The sequence below is a fragment of the Poecilia mexicana genome, unplaced genomic scaffold (genome assembly GCF_051168715.1).
Source record: "Poecilia mexicana isolate PSO_F unplaced genomic scaffold, ASM5116871v1 scaffold_3, whole genome shotgun sequence".
Classification (NCBI taxonomy): Eukaryota; Metazoa; Chordata; class Actinopteri; order Cyprinodontiformes; family Poeciliidae; genus Poecilia; species Poecilia mexicana.
In genome coordinates this window covers 25,717,457-25,733,190 of record NW_028263372.1, presented here as the reverse complement: position 1 = coordinate 25,733,190, position 15,734 = coordinate 25,717,457, and the positions used below count along the sequence as shown (strand labels likewise).

The window sequence follows — 15,734 nt, the reverse complement described above, 5'->3', positions numbered from 1 at the left end:
TTTTTTTAGTTGTGCCCCCCAAAAAGTGAAAGGTACGCGAGCGAAACTGCTTGTCGAAGAACATCTTGTTATGTTCTTCGATCAAGAAATAAATGTACAACCCAATAAATAAATCTATCTATCTATCTATCTATCTATCTATCTATCTATCTATCTATCTATCTATCTATCTATCTAATTTTTTTTTTTAGTTGTGCCCCCCAAAAAATTTCAACTTGCTGCCCCTTTAAAAATTGTCTGGGGCCGCCACTGAGAGGACAGTTTTCCTCTGTAAAATTGGAGATAAAATCAGTAAATTCCTCCTTTAACGTGAAGAAATGACAGTCATTTCTGTGCTGCTGTGTCCTTTGTCTCTCTATGTCCCGTCCTCTCCCCTGTGTGTCCATCTGTGGAGCTGGTATCCCTCCCTTTTTCTCCGTCTCCTCCCACCGCCGTCGGTCGGACGTTAACCGAGCCCCGCTGCCTCCGGTGAACACTCGTCGTCGTCGTCAGCCATGTTGTTGGTGTGACACACGGAGCTGTCAGCAATAGGTTCCCAGAGTTTACCAGCGTGGGTAAAACTCACCAGCCTCGACTCTCCGTGGACAGTAAACTTGACAGCGTGTCCGAGAAAGCGCCAGAAGTGTTGAGAGATACTTTTGAGGCGGCTCGGAAGTTGGTGTTTTCTCTGGTTTGACCGTGGGAGTGAAAGGTACGCGAGCGAAACTGCTTGTCTAAGCACGACTGTAACTTTGATGTTAGCTTTGTAAAGAAACAAAACGATGACTTTTAACTTTTATTTATACTTTGAGCTATAAATAGTCCCGGTGTGTTTGCTTGTGTCGCAACTTTTGATTCCAGGAAATGTGTTGTAAAAATGATGTTTGTAGGGAGTGATGCATCTCCTCTCTGCTGATCCCCCAAACTGGCTGTAGTTGTAGTTCGGTTAGCTAGCTAAGTTCTGTTCTCATTAGCCTGATACGTTCGTGGACTCTTGCAGGTTCGGTGTGGATGGGTTCACGTTTTAAAGTGAAGATCAGGCCTGTTGCTGGAAAGTTTGCAACGGCAGATTTGCCGGAAAGTCTCTTAAATTCCACTTGGTTGAAACTAGTCAAACAGGTTGCAGGGCTCAGTGAGTGGTGACAAGTGATCAGGGAATGTAACTCTATCAGTTCATCAACAGACACATAGAGGCCGGTGGATTGTCTGCAGAAAGGAGAGGTCTGTAGAGTGACTGTGCAGGTTTGGCTTTGATATTCAGCCTGTTGTGAGCTTTCAAAGCCAGGAGAGGATAAACCTAATCCCAATCTTTAGATATCTTAATAAAACTTTCAAAAGAGTTTAAAACAGTCTTTAATTAAAATTTAAAAATACTTTATGTATTCTAAAGAGGAATTAAAGTATCTTCAAAAGAGTTGTTGTGGATGTTGATGCTGTGGGCATTGAGGATCTCTGGTAGCAGTCAGTGTAGCAGCAAATTTGAAGAGGCCTCTGACCAAAGACTGTTTCTGTCTCGTGGCTAGCTGTGTTTCCATTACAAATGTGGGCAAATCTTTCTCTATATTCTGCTAAAAATAATAAAAAAGAAACACAGCTTTACAATTACAGTATTTCCATTGAATAAGAAATTAAATAAAAGTCACATGTGAATAAGCTGGTTCATGCGATAAGTTGTTAAAAATCACGGCGGCGATGGATGTAAACAGTTACATGATACATAAGGCTGCACCGATTTATCGGCCAGCCGATTTCCTTAATTTTGGGAGATGGGAGATTGGCAGTTACTTCTGAAGCCGATCTTATTTATTTCAGCAAAGGTCTAAAAATTGACTACTGTCCTCTTTTGGACTCCTGTTAGAGAAGTTTGACTGATAGATTGGGCCATCAGGTGACATCTGCACATTTGTTGTTAACAATAGTAGATTTTCTTAATTTTGGGAGATTGGTGATCGGCTGAAACTTGCATGTGAACCCGATCTTATCCACCGATTTTGTCATCCTCTGGAAAGGTCTTAAAATCAACCACTGTCCTCTTCTGCTCTCCGGTTAGAGAGATTTGACTGACAGACCATTTGCAGTTAACGATAGTCACCATACTGTTACCAACTCAGCGATTTCCTTCCTGTATTTAGATTAGTTGGGTATTAATTGGGTTTAATACAGATGTTTCTTAATAATTTATTTATTTTCCATCAAAGCTATGTGAGTTTTAGCTATACAGTTAATAAAATCTTTGTCAGTATGTCGAAATATCTGCATTGTGTAACTGAAGCAGAGAAGCTGTGTCAGCGGTGTGGTTGTGGGTAGAGAAATATTCTTGGTAAATATCCGTTATCAGCCTTTATAGTGATATTGGCCCAAAGGGTATCAGAAAAAGAGAACGCCTTGCCTTGAAATAAGCTTGGATTCAACTAGAATTATTTTTTAAATAAAAAATGATAGCTTAATCCTAAAATTAAGAGAGAAATTCTTCTCAATATTTGCTGGAATCTGGACCAAAGTTGGTCTGGTTAAGCATGAACACAGCTGTAGTTTTTCTATACAAGTATTTGAAAACTTTAGTTGACTTTTTTTTTTTTTATTTAACCAAACTTTGCTCAACTTCTGGTAAATCTTTGGTTCAACATCCGACTTAGCTTTTTTGCTGGTGTTGTTTTTTATTGTAGTTGGAGTGTTTTTATTATATTAAACCACAATCAGAGAGACTGATTATTTTATAGCAGATAGATCAAACTGTAATGTGCTGCTATGTTTGCACTTGACTCATTATATTGCAATGATCTACAAGTTTACAATCTCATAAACATAAAGCTGTGCAAATGCAAAACAACAACTGAACAACATAGTGATTTAAAATAACAAAATGCACAAATTAACCAAATCAGGGACATAGTTTAACCCAAAATAACCAATTAAAACATAAAAACTGGGAAAAAGCATCCCATCCAAAATAAGTCATATTAACTATAAAGAGAGAGGCTGGATAATTTTCATTTGAACAAGACATAAACAGGTCACAAATTAAAGATGTGGCAATCAATCAGCCTTAGATCTGAATCTGTTTTTATTCTTGACTGGCTGTTTGGTCCAAATATTCATTATTCATACTTCATAAATCTTTGATATGTCAAAAGTAAAAAATTCCCACTATTCACACACTAAAAGTATATGTAGGGTATTCTTGATGTTCTTTGTTGGACCTGTAGTAGATGCAGTGTCGTTGATTGTTGTCCATATCGATCTCAATGTTTAATCAGCAGCTTTCACGTGAAAATGCTCAGTTATCTGTTGAATAATCATCTTTTATGGGCTAAATCCACTAAAAAACCTGATATTCTACATTTTCCTCATATGTTTGTCAACTTTTTGCTAGATTTATGATAGTTGGTGAGTTTCTCAGAAACGTATTTTTCAGAAGCCTTCAAATGTTGTTGCCACAATAAAAGCAGATAATGTTGATCGAGCATTGCAATATGTCCACAGAATGACTGGAAAACCAGTTTAAAATACCATTTTTCTTTTTTCTGTCTCCAGTTTATGTGCAAAGCAGGGAAGGGCAAGCCTTGCCTCTTAAAAAAACAAAATCCAGCAGAACAAACAGTGAAGCTAGTCCAACCTTTCAAACCTCAGTCCAAGCCTAGCAAACACCACAGCTGGATTTCTGCCTAATGGGGAGAAATCTGATGTTTATTGGTGAATTTTTGTCTCTGAAATGAATGAAAAGATAAATGAGACGCTCTCAGAAGGATAAGTCATCAAGCAGAAATAGTGTTGTGGTTTAAGCTGATGTCAATATTATGAGGTCAGTGTGAGAGGCGGCTGAATTTAATTTAATTTTATTTTTTTCATTTCAGTAAAATAGCCAGTTGGACAGTACTTGTTTCTGAGAAAATATGAATTAAGAGGCAATAGAGCACAAACGGCTGTTTATTATTTCCTCAAGTTATTAGATTTGGTTAGAGAAAAAGAAAGAAAAAACTGGGAAAATGCTGTAATTTTTTATTTTCACTACTTTTCTGGGTCAAATCTCAAAGAGAAAAAGCAAATTAAGCAGAAAGGGGAGATAACAGTAAAATCAGCTCTGCTGCTGCTGAAGCAGATAAGGTCAGAGCCAGCTGAGATATTTATCCAACACTTCTCTGTTGTGTGTATATGGTGGGTTAAAGACAGAAATGTCCCGGTCTGAACCAGAACCAATCCAGGCGAGGTTTGACCATGAAACCAGATCAAACGTAGAGACGGAGACCACACTCTGAGGAAGTGGGGTGTTTATTTTACCGCCGCTGCACGAGTTCACCAAGAAGCTTCCTGTGACTTTGGAAAAAACGACTTTCAACTCTTCAGTACATTAAAGTAAATAAGTTTGCGCTTAGTTGTGATGTGTAACTCCAGCTAACAGTGCGTTTTGTTGAGTATTGCTGTTATTAGTTAGTTTCTGTATAATAATGCTTAATTTAGAGGGGATATGAAAATGAAAGATGGACTTACCCGGCTTTTCTTGGTCAGTTTCCTAAGTACTTGAAGTCTGAGCTCTTCATTCAGATTTTTGACTAATATCTACTTTTTTTTTTTTTAAGACCAGTGCAGGGGCGTAAAATTTTTGTTTTGGGCCAAATTAGAAATCTGAATGTTCTTAATGGGCTGGTTGTGGCAGAATGTATTGATAAAACTAATTAAACTAATTGGAAGAGCTATTTATTAAAAATATCAATAAATTACTGTTCCTCCAGGACTGTGATTTTTAAAAAAAAATTATCTATTTTTTTTTTTACAATCAAAATGATGGATTTTGTGGTACCGATTTAGAAATGTTTAGGAATTTTTACAACATTTGCGCAAATGTATGATGTTAAATATGACATTTTATTACTCATATCAATTATGGACTATAAAATCAAGTAAGGCTGAGGCAGCAGTCACTTAAGCTCAATGTTTTTGTCCAATATTTAGAAAATTTGCAGTAAAATCAGAAAAAATGTGGATATTTGTTGATTTAGTTTGAATTTTGCAGATTTGTGAAAAACTGGAAGGACTTGGTGATGAAATTTGGAGTGTAGAAGGCCACATAAAAAGCTATGACAGGATAGATTTGGCCAATAAATAAATAAACATTAAACAGTTGTTTTAATCTCTGGCCTCATTAAAATAAAGTCTCAATATTTCCTAAATTTGTCAGACATGACATGACATTTCACCTGACTCACTTTTTCTCTGAAAATACTCGCTATCAATCAGTTAGCATTTCAGTAAAATTGTGAATGCTGGTTATCGTATTTGTAATAAGGCTGTAACGATTCCTTGAATGATTTGAGTTCCTTGATTAAAATTCCTTGTGAAAAATTATGTGCCTAAAAGCTTTATCATTTAGTGCATCGTGTTCCAGGCAGGTGATTATTTATGTTGCGCAGTGCTTTCACTTTCGCTTCCACCTATGAGTTGCTGATGAAAATTTTCCAGTTCGGACCAGGGGGATTTTATTAATTAATGATAATGTCCAGGTTTTTATTGTTTTCCAGGGACTGGGAAGCGGTCTAGACTTAAATGCTTCACCACCTCTGCATGTCTGTGAAAGGGCCGTTTCATAAGTGACATGTTGGAGTCAACATGATTCATATTTCTATTTATGTGCCGAACCATGACAGCAGTATTGAGATGACTGAAACTGGTTCTCTTTGACGTTTGATCAGTGGGGATACACGAAGATTAGAAAATATGCAAACAATCTTTAAGTGAGTGAGAGTTCAGTGACAGGAATAAATGTATTCAGAGTTATGGTGTGTTCCGCAGCTACACAGTGGATTTCCAGTGGCCAGTCGCTACATGCTACTGCGTACCGATTAGTTTAAGAGCCTTGGATATGAAAAGGGTTTAGCACATTTGACATTTGTTTGTTTTTACATATTTAAGGAAGTATATACTTGTCCCATTCTTTATCCACCGACATAATCCTACATTCACTACATGTATCATCCAGACAATAAAGGTGCTTCAAATCAAACATAGATCTGGTGCAGACAAAACACACATTTTATCAGTGTAAGCAATAATTTAGTCCATTCAGATGTATTCAACTGCATCCTTGTGCAATTTCTGCTTTTGGTAGTTTTGTATAATACTTTCTTTAGTAATCCGCAACAGGATAGGTTGCACTACTCTGCTTCATTGCTTCACTATTTGGTAGCCGTCAGCTGATAAACATGTTCTTCAGTGCTGTTTGTTTTTAGTGTAATTAGAATGTTTTTAGTGCAATTAGAAAGAAAGGACTGCGTCACTGCTGGTGCACAGAGAAAGTTGGTTTTCATGGAAAGTGGAGCTCCAGTAGCTGACCATTGCCCTGATTCCATCTGACTTTATTATAATGCAAATTCATTCATTCAGCAGATCAAGACCTCAGTGTAGACTCGGAGGAAAAGCGCAGGATGGTTTCTGAAAGTATTTGCATGAGGTTTGCAAAGCTGCGTCTGCTCCTGAAGTCAGCTGTTCTGTAGGTCAGGAAAACACGAAACCTCAAAGCAGCAATTCATTAAAAATCCTACAGCGTAATATTCTCATCAGCTCACAGCTTAAGACTGATCACTCCATACATTAAAAACCTCAGAGCTCCGTTTACTTGAGCTCTGGTGAGACAGAAAATGCTCCAGACTCATACTGGATGGATACTTGGTCTTGTATTTTGTTTTATGCTCCCTGTATTTGAACATATGAAATGAAATGAAATGAAATTTTATTCGAACATGATACAAATATAAAAATAAAATAGTGCACAGTAACAAGAAGTGCATAAGAAAGAAGAGAAAATACAGATTTTTTTGTTTCAGTTAACATATCATGCTCAAAATGGGGTAGGAAGAAGTGAGAACTTATAAACTCCTACCCCCTAAACACTTGAAACTTTAGAGTCCTACTGTCATTAAAAAAATCAAAATCAAAGTGGCAGTCAGAAGTAACAGTTACTAATATTTACCTATACATTTTCCCATTTTATGCTGGTTTGTCTTTCTAAACCCTTACACCAAGTTATCTGCAATACACACCTTATTGCTTTCTGTCACCCATATGTGTATCTATTGAAAATTACCTCTTTGTACTTTCTTTTGAATTGTGTTAAACTATTGCTTTGTTTTAAATCTTCATGTAACTTGTTCCATAACTTTACACCTTTAATTGAAATACAGAAGCTTTTTCTTGTTGTTCTAAAATTGCGGATCTTGAAGTTTGAGTGACCCCTTAAGTTATACCCCCCTTCTCTTTCAGAAAACGTGCTCTGTATGTGCTCAGGTAACAACTTTTTAGATACTTTGAACATAAACTGAGCCATTTTAAATTCTACAAGCTCGTCAAATTTGAGAATTCTGGATTTTATGAAGAGTGGGTTTGTATGCTCATAATAACCGACATTATGGATGATTCTAATGGCTCGTTTCTGTAGGACGGTTACCGGATGTAAAGAGCTCTTGTAATTAACTCCCCACACTTCATATTGATCATATTGATTATAAAGCAGTAAAAAGCATCTTAGTTGGCCTGACCTTCTTGCTGATTTAGTAGATCTGCCCAGACACTGACTCATGCTACCTGATGTCAGAGAGACTTTTCAACCATAGGATGCTGCAGTTGGTTGGAGAAAATCCAAAACTTGTTAATTTTATTGTAGCTATGATTAAATCTGATGTCAAACAGTGGAGAAGAGCACTCTAGTTATTATGTAATATTATCTGTTAACCACAAGGTCCTTAATGCAAAGTCATCAGGGTTTCCCCTGGTGTATTATAAACCTGGCGGGCTGCCAGGCTTTACTTGCTCCCCCACCAGGCTAAGCATTGTTTTTGTTTATTTAAGGTTTCTTTTAGGTTTCCATTTTATTAGGACTTTATAGTTGGGATTCAGGTATTGTGAATAATATCTTCCAATAACACTAGTGATATTTTACACGGTAGGCCGCAAGCGCATCTTCGACCGGGCTTAGCGAGTTTCATGACGTAATGTTTCCGTCTTGTCGTCATATCCTTCATCTGCCAGGTTTGCAGTTTACCTGACGCTGATTGATGCACATTGTCCCATTTTACATAAAATAATAAAATGAATGACTTTTCAGGGAATTTGAGTTCTGCTTGTCTGCTGCACAGCTTGCTGCTCAATAACAAACTGGCTGCAGTTTTCCATTAGTGCCAGACTGCCAGTTGTCCACTTTATAATCCCCGTATTGATTCAGTAGTTTTATAGTTGGGATGAATGCAGTTACAACCTCTTACCTCCTCTCACACAACATGAGCATCATATCTGTCAGTCAAACACACATTGTGGGGATAAACTGTTTTATTTATTTTACAAATGGACTAAAACCTGAGTGGAAACTTTTGTGTTGGAGGCTTTTGTAACATGCAACCAAATAATTGTCACCACAGGCACATAGTTATTGATTTTTTTTTATTTATTTGTTTTTTTCTGTTTAGGACTTCATTTTAGGATTGAATTATCAAATTAGGTAAGAATTTGGTTTAGGTTACGGCTGGATGCTGAACTTTAATTACTTGACCAGTGGCTCCCTTTTTCATTTTCTCTTTTTTTTTATGTATAATTCTTATTTTACTCTTATGTATTAAATGTTGGGTGGTTTTTTTTTACCAACATTTTCCTACAAATCGACTAAGATGTTAAACTTTTGAAACTAATTTTGCTCCTTTCTTTGTTTGTTGCCGAGCAACACTCTCCATAGTTCAGAGTGATGTCATCAACCCAAGGTCCACCATTTTGTTTTGCAAGCATGTTTTTACAGCATCAATTTATTTATTAGGTTTCATAATATAAGGGTTGATTTATTACTTGTTGCAACAGGCTTAAACAAACTGCCAGAAAAGTGTAAAACATCAAAAACACTGAGTCCCTTTAAATCTAGACCGGGGGTCTTCAACCTGCGGCTCCGGAGCCATAAGTGGCTCTTTGAATGATCCACAATGGCTCTTAATAACTCCATACTTAGAAACATGTAATGTTTCTAAGTATAAATTTTAACACCAAATCCTGGTTTAATCAGTTTTTCATGTATTAAGTGGATTTTCTATGACAGAATGACACTAAAAATACCAGTTATAATACTTTAAGTTCTACTTTATTTTGTAAATAAGTTGGAAATAATGTACTTTTTTTATTTTATTTCATTTCATTTCATCATTTCAGAAAGAAATATATCAACATTCTTATATTTATATATCTTTATTCTAAAACTCAAAAACAGAACTAAAATGTGGATCTTTAAAGTGACATTTTTTCCAAAGTAGCCTTTTACCAAAAATAATTTAAATATGTGGTTCTGAACAAATCTTAATTTGCTGCACTGAAGGGAAATCTGGCTCTTAGCATTGTAAAGGTTGCAGACCAATGATTTAGACTAAAAGCCCAGATGTTTAGAGTTACTTTTGAACCATAATTAATAAAAATACTAAACATTGTGATATGTAATGATGCCACTTTGCAAAATGTAATGCTTCAGTAGTTGACTGTGTTCTATACTTTTGTATTTTAGTGTTTTTATGATGTGAAGAAATCACTTTGAACTGCCTTGTTGCTGAAATGTGCTTTATAAATAAACTTGATAAAAATACATGAACTTTTTGGAAAAATTAAATCATTCTCATGTCTACCAGTACCATTTTATGTGCTGAGAAATCCAGATTAACCTTTCAGCCATGAAATTAATGAAGTAAAAAGTGAAAATAGAGGTTGAATGGACAAAAGAATAAAGTTAAGAATGGAAGGACAGGATCGTCTGTGGAGTGATGTGGAGACGGATAAGAGGCAGATGGCAGGCAGCGGCCCGGTCCCTCCTCGCTGTTTTCTGCCCGTATGAGAGTAACAACCAGACCACAGGCTTCACTTTCACCCTTATTATGTTTCCTCTAATTACCAAATAACTCGTGCATCAGCAGAGTCCTAATATCATTTATCGGTCTAATATCTGCGTCCCTCCTGTGCTTAAATATTAATATATCTCCTTCAATATCACTTTTCTTGTCTGGGAAAATCAACTTTTTTGACTGATGTTTAATGAGGAAATGTTTACCACTGTTTGGTATCAGACAGGAAGCTGAGCTGTGCAGAAAGATTAGGGCGTCTGCTCCGTTCCTTCGTTTAGAGTGACCGACCGATGGCTGAGAGATAATCAGAAAGGAAGCAGGTGTTCAGCACAAGCCTAACGACAATACAAAAACCAAAGAATTAACTAAATACGTTTATAACTCAGAGAGCTATAAATATTAGATGTTACGTCAGTTCACTTCTACTTTGTTGGTGTTAAACCACAAAATGTTTTTTTTTAAAGATGACATCGATAAAATATGTAGCAGAGCAAATTTGAAGTTAGTTTGATAAAGTCAGGTGGCACAATAATTGTTTGTATGTGACTTTGTTTATATATGTTAAATGCACTTTTATAAATTCATTACACTTATCCTGCTTTAAAAAAAAACAACCTTATAGTCTTTGTCCCATTCCTGTTGGACTTCCTGTAGCTCTGGTCATGTTGCTTAAATTAAATTTTGATTTAATAATTGCTTTTAATGTTCACTCAGGTTGATATTAGCATTTCTTTAATGATGCAAAAATATTTAAATGTGGCAAAATGTCAAAAACAAACACCTTGTTATGGTGCGGTATTCACTAGTGGTACTTGGTTGAATTGAATGAATCAGTAACTTTTTTTCTTCTTTTGTGCTTGTAGAGAAATTGTGATTCAGACGAACCATGTTTACAGATCACACCCTCTTCCCACACATAACCTTTAAAAGAGATATTCCCTGGTAAAGATGGTAAAAGTTGATGTAATAACTAATCTGAGATCAGCTGACAGTCAAAATTCATTGAATCCTCATTGATTATAGGATTCAAAGTATCGCACCAAAAGCTGCTTAGATTTCAAAATTAAATGTAAAAATTAAAAAAAAAATTGTAACCCAGATGTACTATTGTTTTTTTTGTTTGTTTGTTTTTTATTCTACATTTAGCTTATAAACTGCTGTGCTGGTGTTTAGAAAGAAAAAATAATTAAAATTGGACATTTAAATCTTTATTATGAACGAATTGATTTATCTGCACCGATTTCCTTAATTTGGGGAGACAGGTGATCGCCCCACACTGACATGTGAAGCCAATCTTATCTACCTCAGCAAACATCTAAAAATCATCCACTGTCCTCTTCTGCTCTCCTGTTAGAGAGGTTAGACTGGCAGATCGGCCCACCAGTTCATGTCTGGAGTTAGTAATTGTCACTTATCATTTTTCATTTTAATGCTCTTGAAAAGCATTAAACCAAGAAAAGACATAATTTTAGATCATCAGTTCATCCCAAAACTGCAATAGATGCACCCATCATTTTTATGTCCTAATGTCCGCTTAATCCTATATAGTAGTGTGTGTGTGTGTGTGTGTGTGTGTATGTATGTATGTATATATATATATATATATGTTCAGCTATCTGCACTGATCCCCATTGAAATCCTCCTGGTTATTCCACCAAATACTGATTTCTGAACTCTTCTTGAGTTAAAACATTATTATTGTTGTTTATAAATTAATATGAACTTGTTTTCTTTGCACTATTTGAGGTCTGAATGCACTGTATCTTTTCCCTCATTTTCTGCAAATAAAAACAAAATTTTTGCTTGGAATTTCAGAGACATGTTGTCAGTAGTTCATAGAATAAAAGAACAATGTTCATTTTACTCAAACATTTGCCTATAAACAGTAAAACCAGAGAACTGATCATTTTAGGTGGCCTTCTAGTTTTTTCCAGAGCTGTATATTGTTATCATTGATTGCATTTTGGTTGTGAAGCGTTTCTCTGTATGGAGAACAGTGAAGCATCTGAAGGGTTTGGGTCTCCGCCAATGTTCCCTGATTGAAGAGCGCAGGAGAAGTCTGTTTACGACCGCTGACTGCTCAGAATCGCTCTGCTCTTCCTCTTTGTGCGGCTCCTCGGCTGCTGGGGCAGCTGCAGCTCTGACGGATGGACTGTGACTTTGTGCTTTGCAGATGGCCGTGAGCGGTAGCTGAGGACGGCACTGGGAGTCCCCCCTTGCAAATATGAATGGTAAGACCTCTGCAGTGTCTGTGTGTGTGTGTGTGAGGGAGGGGTAAATGAGCGAGTGTGTTGGTTTGCAAAGAAACATTGTTCTGCAGTTGTGCTGAGGCCAACACACTGTCAGCTCTTTTATTTTTCAGCTCTACTTTAAGTATTTTTTCTTGGTGGCATATTTAAGTTTGAACTAATGTTTGTTTTCCTACTAAACCAGAGTCTTGTTTAGCCGACCTTGTTTCTGTAAATAATAATTAAAGGTACCGGCTTGTGAGCGCTTCATTATCAGTTTGTCAATAAACCAGAACATTCTTGACTCCTCACTGATGTCGGCTTTTATGTTCCTCCTTATCTGTGCTCCCATGTGAACACCGTCTGTTTGCTTTTCTTTCATTCTTTTCTTTTTTCTTTTTGTCTTTTTCCCCCGTTTTAAAATTTTTCCCCCTATTTCTTTTGTCTTATTTTCTTATTTTGTTTTTTTCTTGTTTTCCTTTTTTAAATTATTTTTACTTTTTGCTTTTTTCTTTTCTGTTTTTCATTTTTCTTTTCTTTTTTGTTTCTTTTGTTTTTTCTTTTCTTTCTCTCCTTTTTCCCTTTCCCCCTTTTTCCCTTTTTCTTTTTCTTGTTCCCTTTTTTCTTGTTTTTTTACTCAAATGAACTTTCGAACAGTATTCTGATTTATTATGATGTGCCTGTTTTATTAGATTTGTCAGCCATGTTTGATTATTTAAAACTTATTGAATGTAAATTTGTGACTCCTCTAACTGTGTGACTGCAGGTGGTTCTGCTGTTTGGGCGATCTCTCCAGAGGAGAGGGACAAACATGACCAGAAGTTCGACACTCTCTCCCCGTCAATGGGATTCATCTCAGGTTCACACATTAAGACACTCTGACGCCTGATGTCCATCATTATTTCTCCCAGTTTAAAATGTTTTTATTGTTGCTGTTTCCTGTAGGAGAACAAGCCAGAAAGTTCTTCCTCCAGTCAGGACTCCCTCCCTCTGTTCTGGCTGAGATTTGGTACAAAACATAAATATTAACACCCACAGGCAGAATTGGATCATACTCTGTAATCATGAGGCACAGTTGTTTGACCTTATGGTGTTTTTTTATTTATTTATTTGTCTTTGTCTCTCAGGGCTCTGGCCGACTTGAATCGGGATGGGAAGATGGACAGGTTGGAGTTTTCCATCGCTATGAAGCTCATAAAGCTCAAACTTCAGGGCACACAGCTTCCATCAACGCTGCCCATCATCATGAAGCAGCCTCCAGTGTCGGCTCCCACCTCAGCCATGCCCAACCCGGCCTACGGTACGGCGTCGCTATGGATGACTTACCGTTTAAAATGCATTTCTTAAGTTTAAAAGTTTGTTTTGGAAATCAAGGAGGGCTGAAATGACCAAACGTAGTAACTGTGATGCATCAATTATTGAAATAATTATCAATTAATTGTTAACTGGAGTGTGTAGACTCAAAAAAGACCATTTGATGAAACAGCAACAGAACAGTAATTAAGACAAAACTGTACAAAAATAACATACATTTTGTATTAAAGAAAAAATAACCTTCTTTGAGGTAAATATGTTTTACCAGAACTCATCTACTGGGAGATTTAGCTTCACCTGGTTCAAATTCTGTAAAACATTGTTATTAAGCACCTTTTCATATTTAATAATTAATTAATTAAAAGATAATCAATGCATCAGCCATACACTGTATTGATAAGTCAAGCATTGAGAACTGAACTTTTCACGTTAGAGATATTTTTTTAGCTACAGATGCATATTTTTGCTATAAAAGGTTAATCATTCACTAAATAAATCCTGTTACTTCTTTTTTATTATAAAATGCATATTTTCCTATTTTAAAAAATCTCATTTTTAGTTTTTGTATTTTTACTGAATTTATAAATGAACTTAAGTGTTTAAATAAAAATTGCCCTTTTTTTACACAATTAATCAATTACTCATCTGAATAATCAGTTACTAACATCAGTTTCAGCCCTCACACCAAGTATTTGACTTGTTGGCTGTAAACGTTTGATGGTTTGCTGCAGGTCTTGGTTCTGTGCCCATGATGGGAGGATCAAACTTCGCCATGTTGGCCCCTCTCTCCATGGCGTCCCCCGGACTCTCACCTTTGACCCCGATGACCGGCCTCAGCCCGATGGTTCCCACGTCAGCAGGGATGAACCCGCTAATCGCCTCCACCGCCACCAGGCCTCTGATGCCCACGGTGGGGAACGCAGCGCTGCCCAACGGCACCATGGGAATGCTGCAGCCGATGCTTGCTGGAGGTTTGAACGCCGGTGTGTGATTTGTTGCTACTTTAACCACTGTTTCTTTCTTTGTGCATTTATGAAGAAATGTGTAGTTAACACAACGTTTTGTTTTTGTTTGGTTTGGTGATGAAAATTTTTGGTATTGTAGTTCATACACTTGAATTATCAGTGTATGAACTACATACACTGATGATTGTAATCTGCAGGAGGAGCTGCAGATTATCAAAGACTTGGAGCTCAAAACCAAAGATAAATGACCAAAACATCAGAGGAAACCTGCTGCTCAAGGGTTCAAATGCTGTACCGCCAATAATTTACTTTTTATTGATTATTAAAAAGGATATCAATAATCTCTTTTCAACATAATAATCTTGCTATATCCTTTGGATTTCTGCGCCGTAATCTACCAAAAAGTTATTTTTTATCTCATTTTCTCCTGGATGTCAGTAATTTAGCAGCTAAACCGTAAAAGGGAATAATGACAAGCTATGCATTGTAGTGTTTGTGCTAGAAGATAAAGACAAAATACTGTTCACTTTCTCTGCTTTTGCAGTGTTAAATTAAAAAAATAATTTAAAAAAATCCATACTTGGAAGAGATCATTTAACTTATTCATAAAATATTACAATAAAAGAATACACATTTTATTTTTATGCCATTTTTTACTTCTGGTTTCAGTGATATATTTTACCTGTTTTTAATCCTCTTTACAAAAGTTGCTGTGAAGGAGATGAAACCTAGAACATTTTTTATCGCTATAAATACAATATAAATATTTATACTGAACAAAATTGCTGGTCATCTTTTATTTTATGTGTCCCAAGAATGAAAATGCTCTTAAAATTGGAGATTATTTTAAGAAAGCAATCATTTTGAGTGTTACTTTGGTTCTTTTTTGCAGTCTACAGTTTAGTCTGCTAAGAATAGCCAGCCAAAGTTTTATTTTAATCTGTTTGAAATATCTAGAAAAGAAGTAGAAGAGCTGGCATTTTAATACCAGCTGCCAAGTGTTTGAATTTAATAAAAAACCTCATAAATGTGGATAATGAATAAATGTGTGTTCCTTAGGCCTGCCTCTTGGTGGAGTTTCCTATGCCTCTCCGGGTGGACTCTCCTCTCCTCTGCTGGATCTTGGATCTGGGAGGTAAAACACACAGAAACCTAAACGTAGACCTGATATGTTGTTTTCCTGTTTGTTTTCAGTTTCTTATGGTGTGTAAATCTTTCAGCTCCGCCTCCTCTCCCATGGCTGCGGTTCCCAGTGACTGGGCTGTGCCGCATCCCTCCAGACTGAAGTACAGGCAGCACTTCAACATCTTGGACACACAGATGGTTGGATACCTTACAGGTGTGTTGTGTTTTTTATCTGTCGTCAAAAAAATATGGTGCTATTATGCTGCGTT

The 15,734-nt window shown here is 36.4% G+C and overlaps 1 protein-coding gene across 1 annotated transcript in view; it reads left to right on the top strand.

Annotated features, from left to right (window-relative positions):
* The first annotated feature begins 462 nt into the window (after positions 1–462).
* The window catches only part of itsn2b (intersectin 2b), a 46,233-nt gene continuing 30,961 nt past the window's right edge, over positions 463–15,734 (top strand). Inside the window, exons 1-8 of the mRNA XM_088004370.1 lie at positions 463–691; positions 12,007–12,064; positions 12,828–12,920; positions 13,007–13,070; positions 13,189–13,361; positions 14,107–14,358; positions 15,400–15,475; positions 15,561–15,679. Of these exons, the coding sequence (XP_087860496.1) occupies positions 12,058–12,064; positions 12,828–12,920; positions 13,007–13,070; positions 13,189–13,361; positions 14,107–14,358; positions 15,400–15,475; positions 15,561–15,679 (784 nt within the window). The 5' untranslated portion in view covers positions 463–691; positions 12,007–12,057. The remainder of the gene's footprint in view (positions 692–12,006; positions 12,065–12,827; positions 12,921–13,006; positions 13,071–13,188; positions 13,362–14,106; positions 14,359–15,399; positions 15,476–15,560; positions 15,680–15,734) is intronic.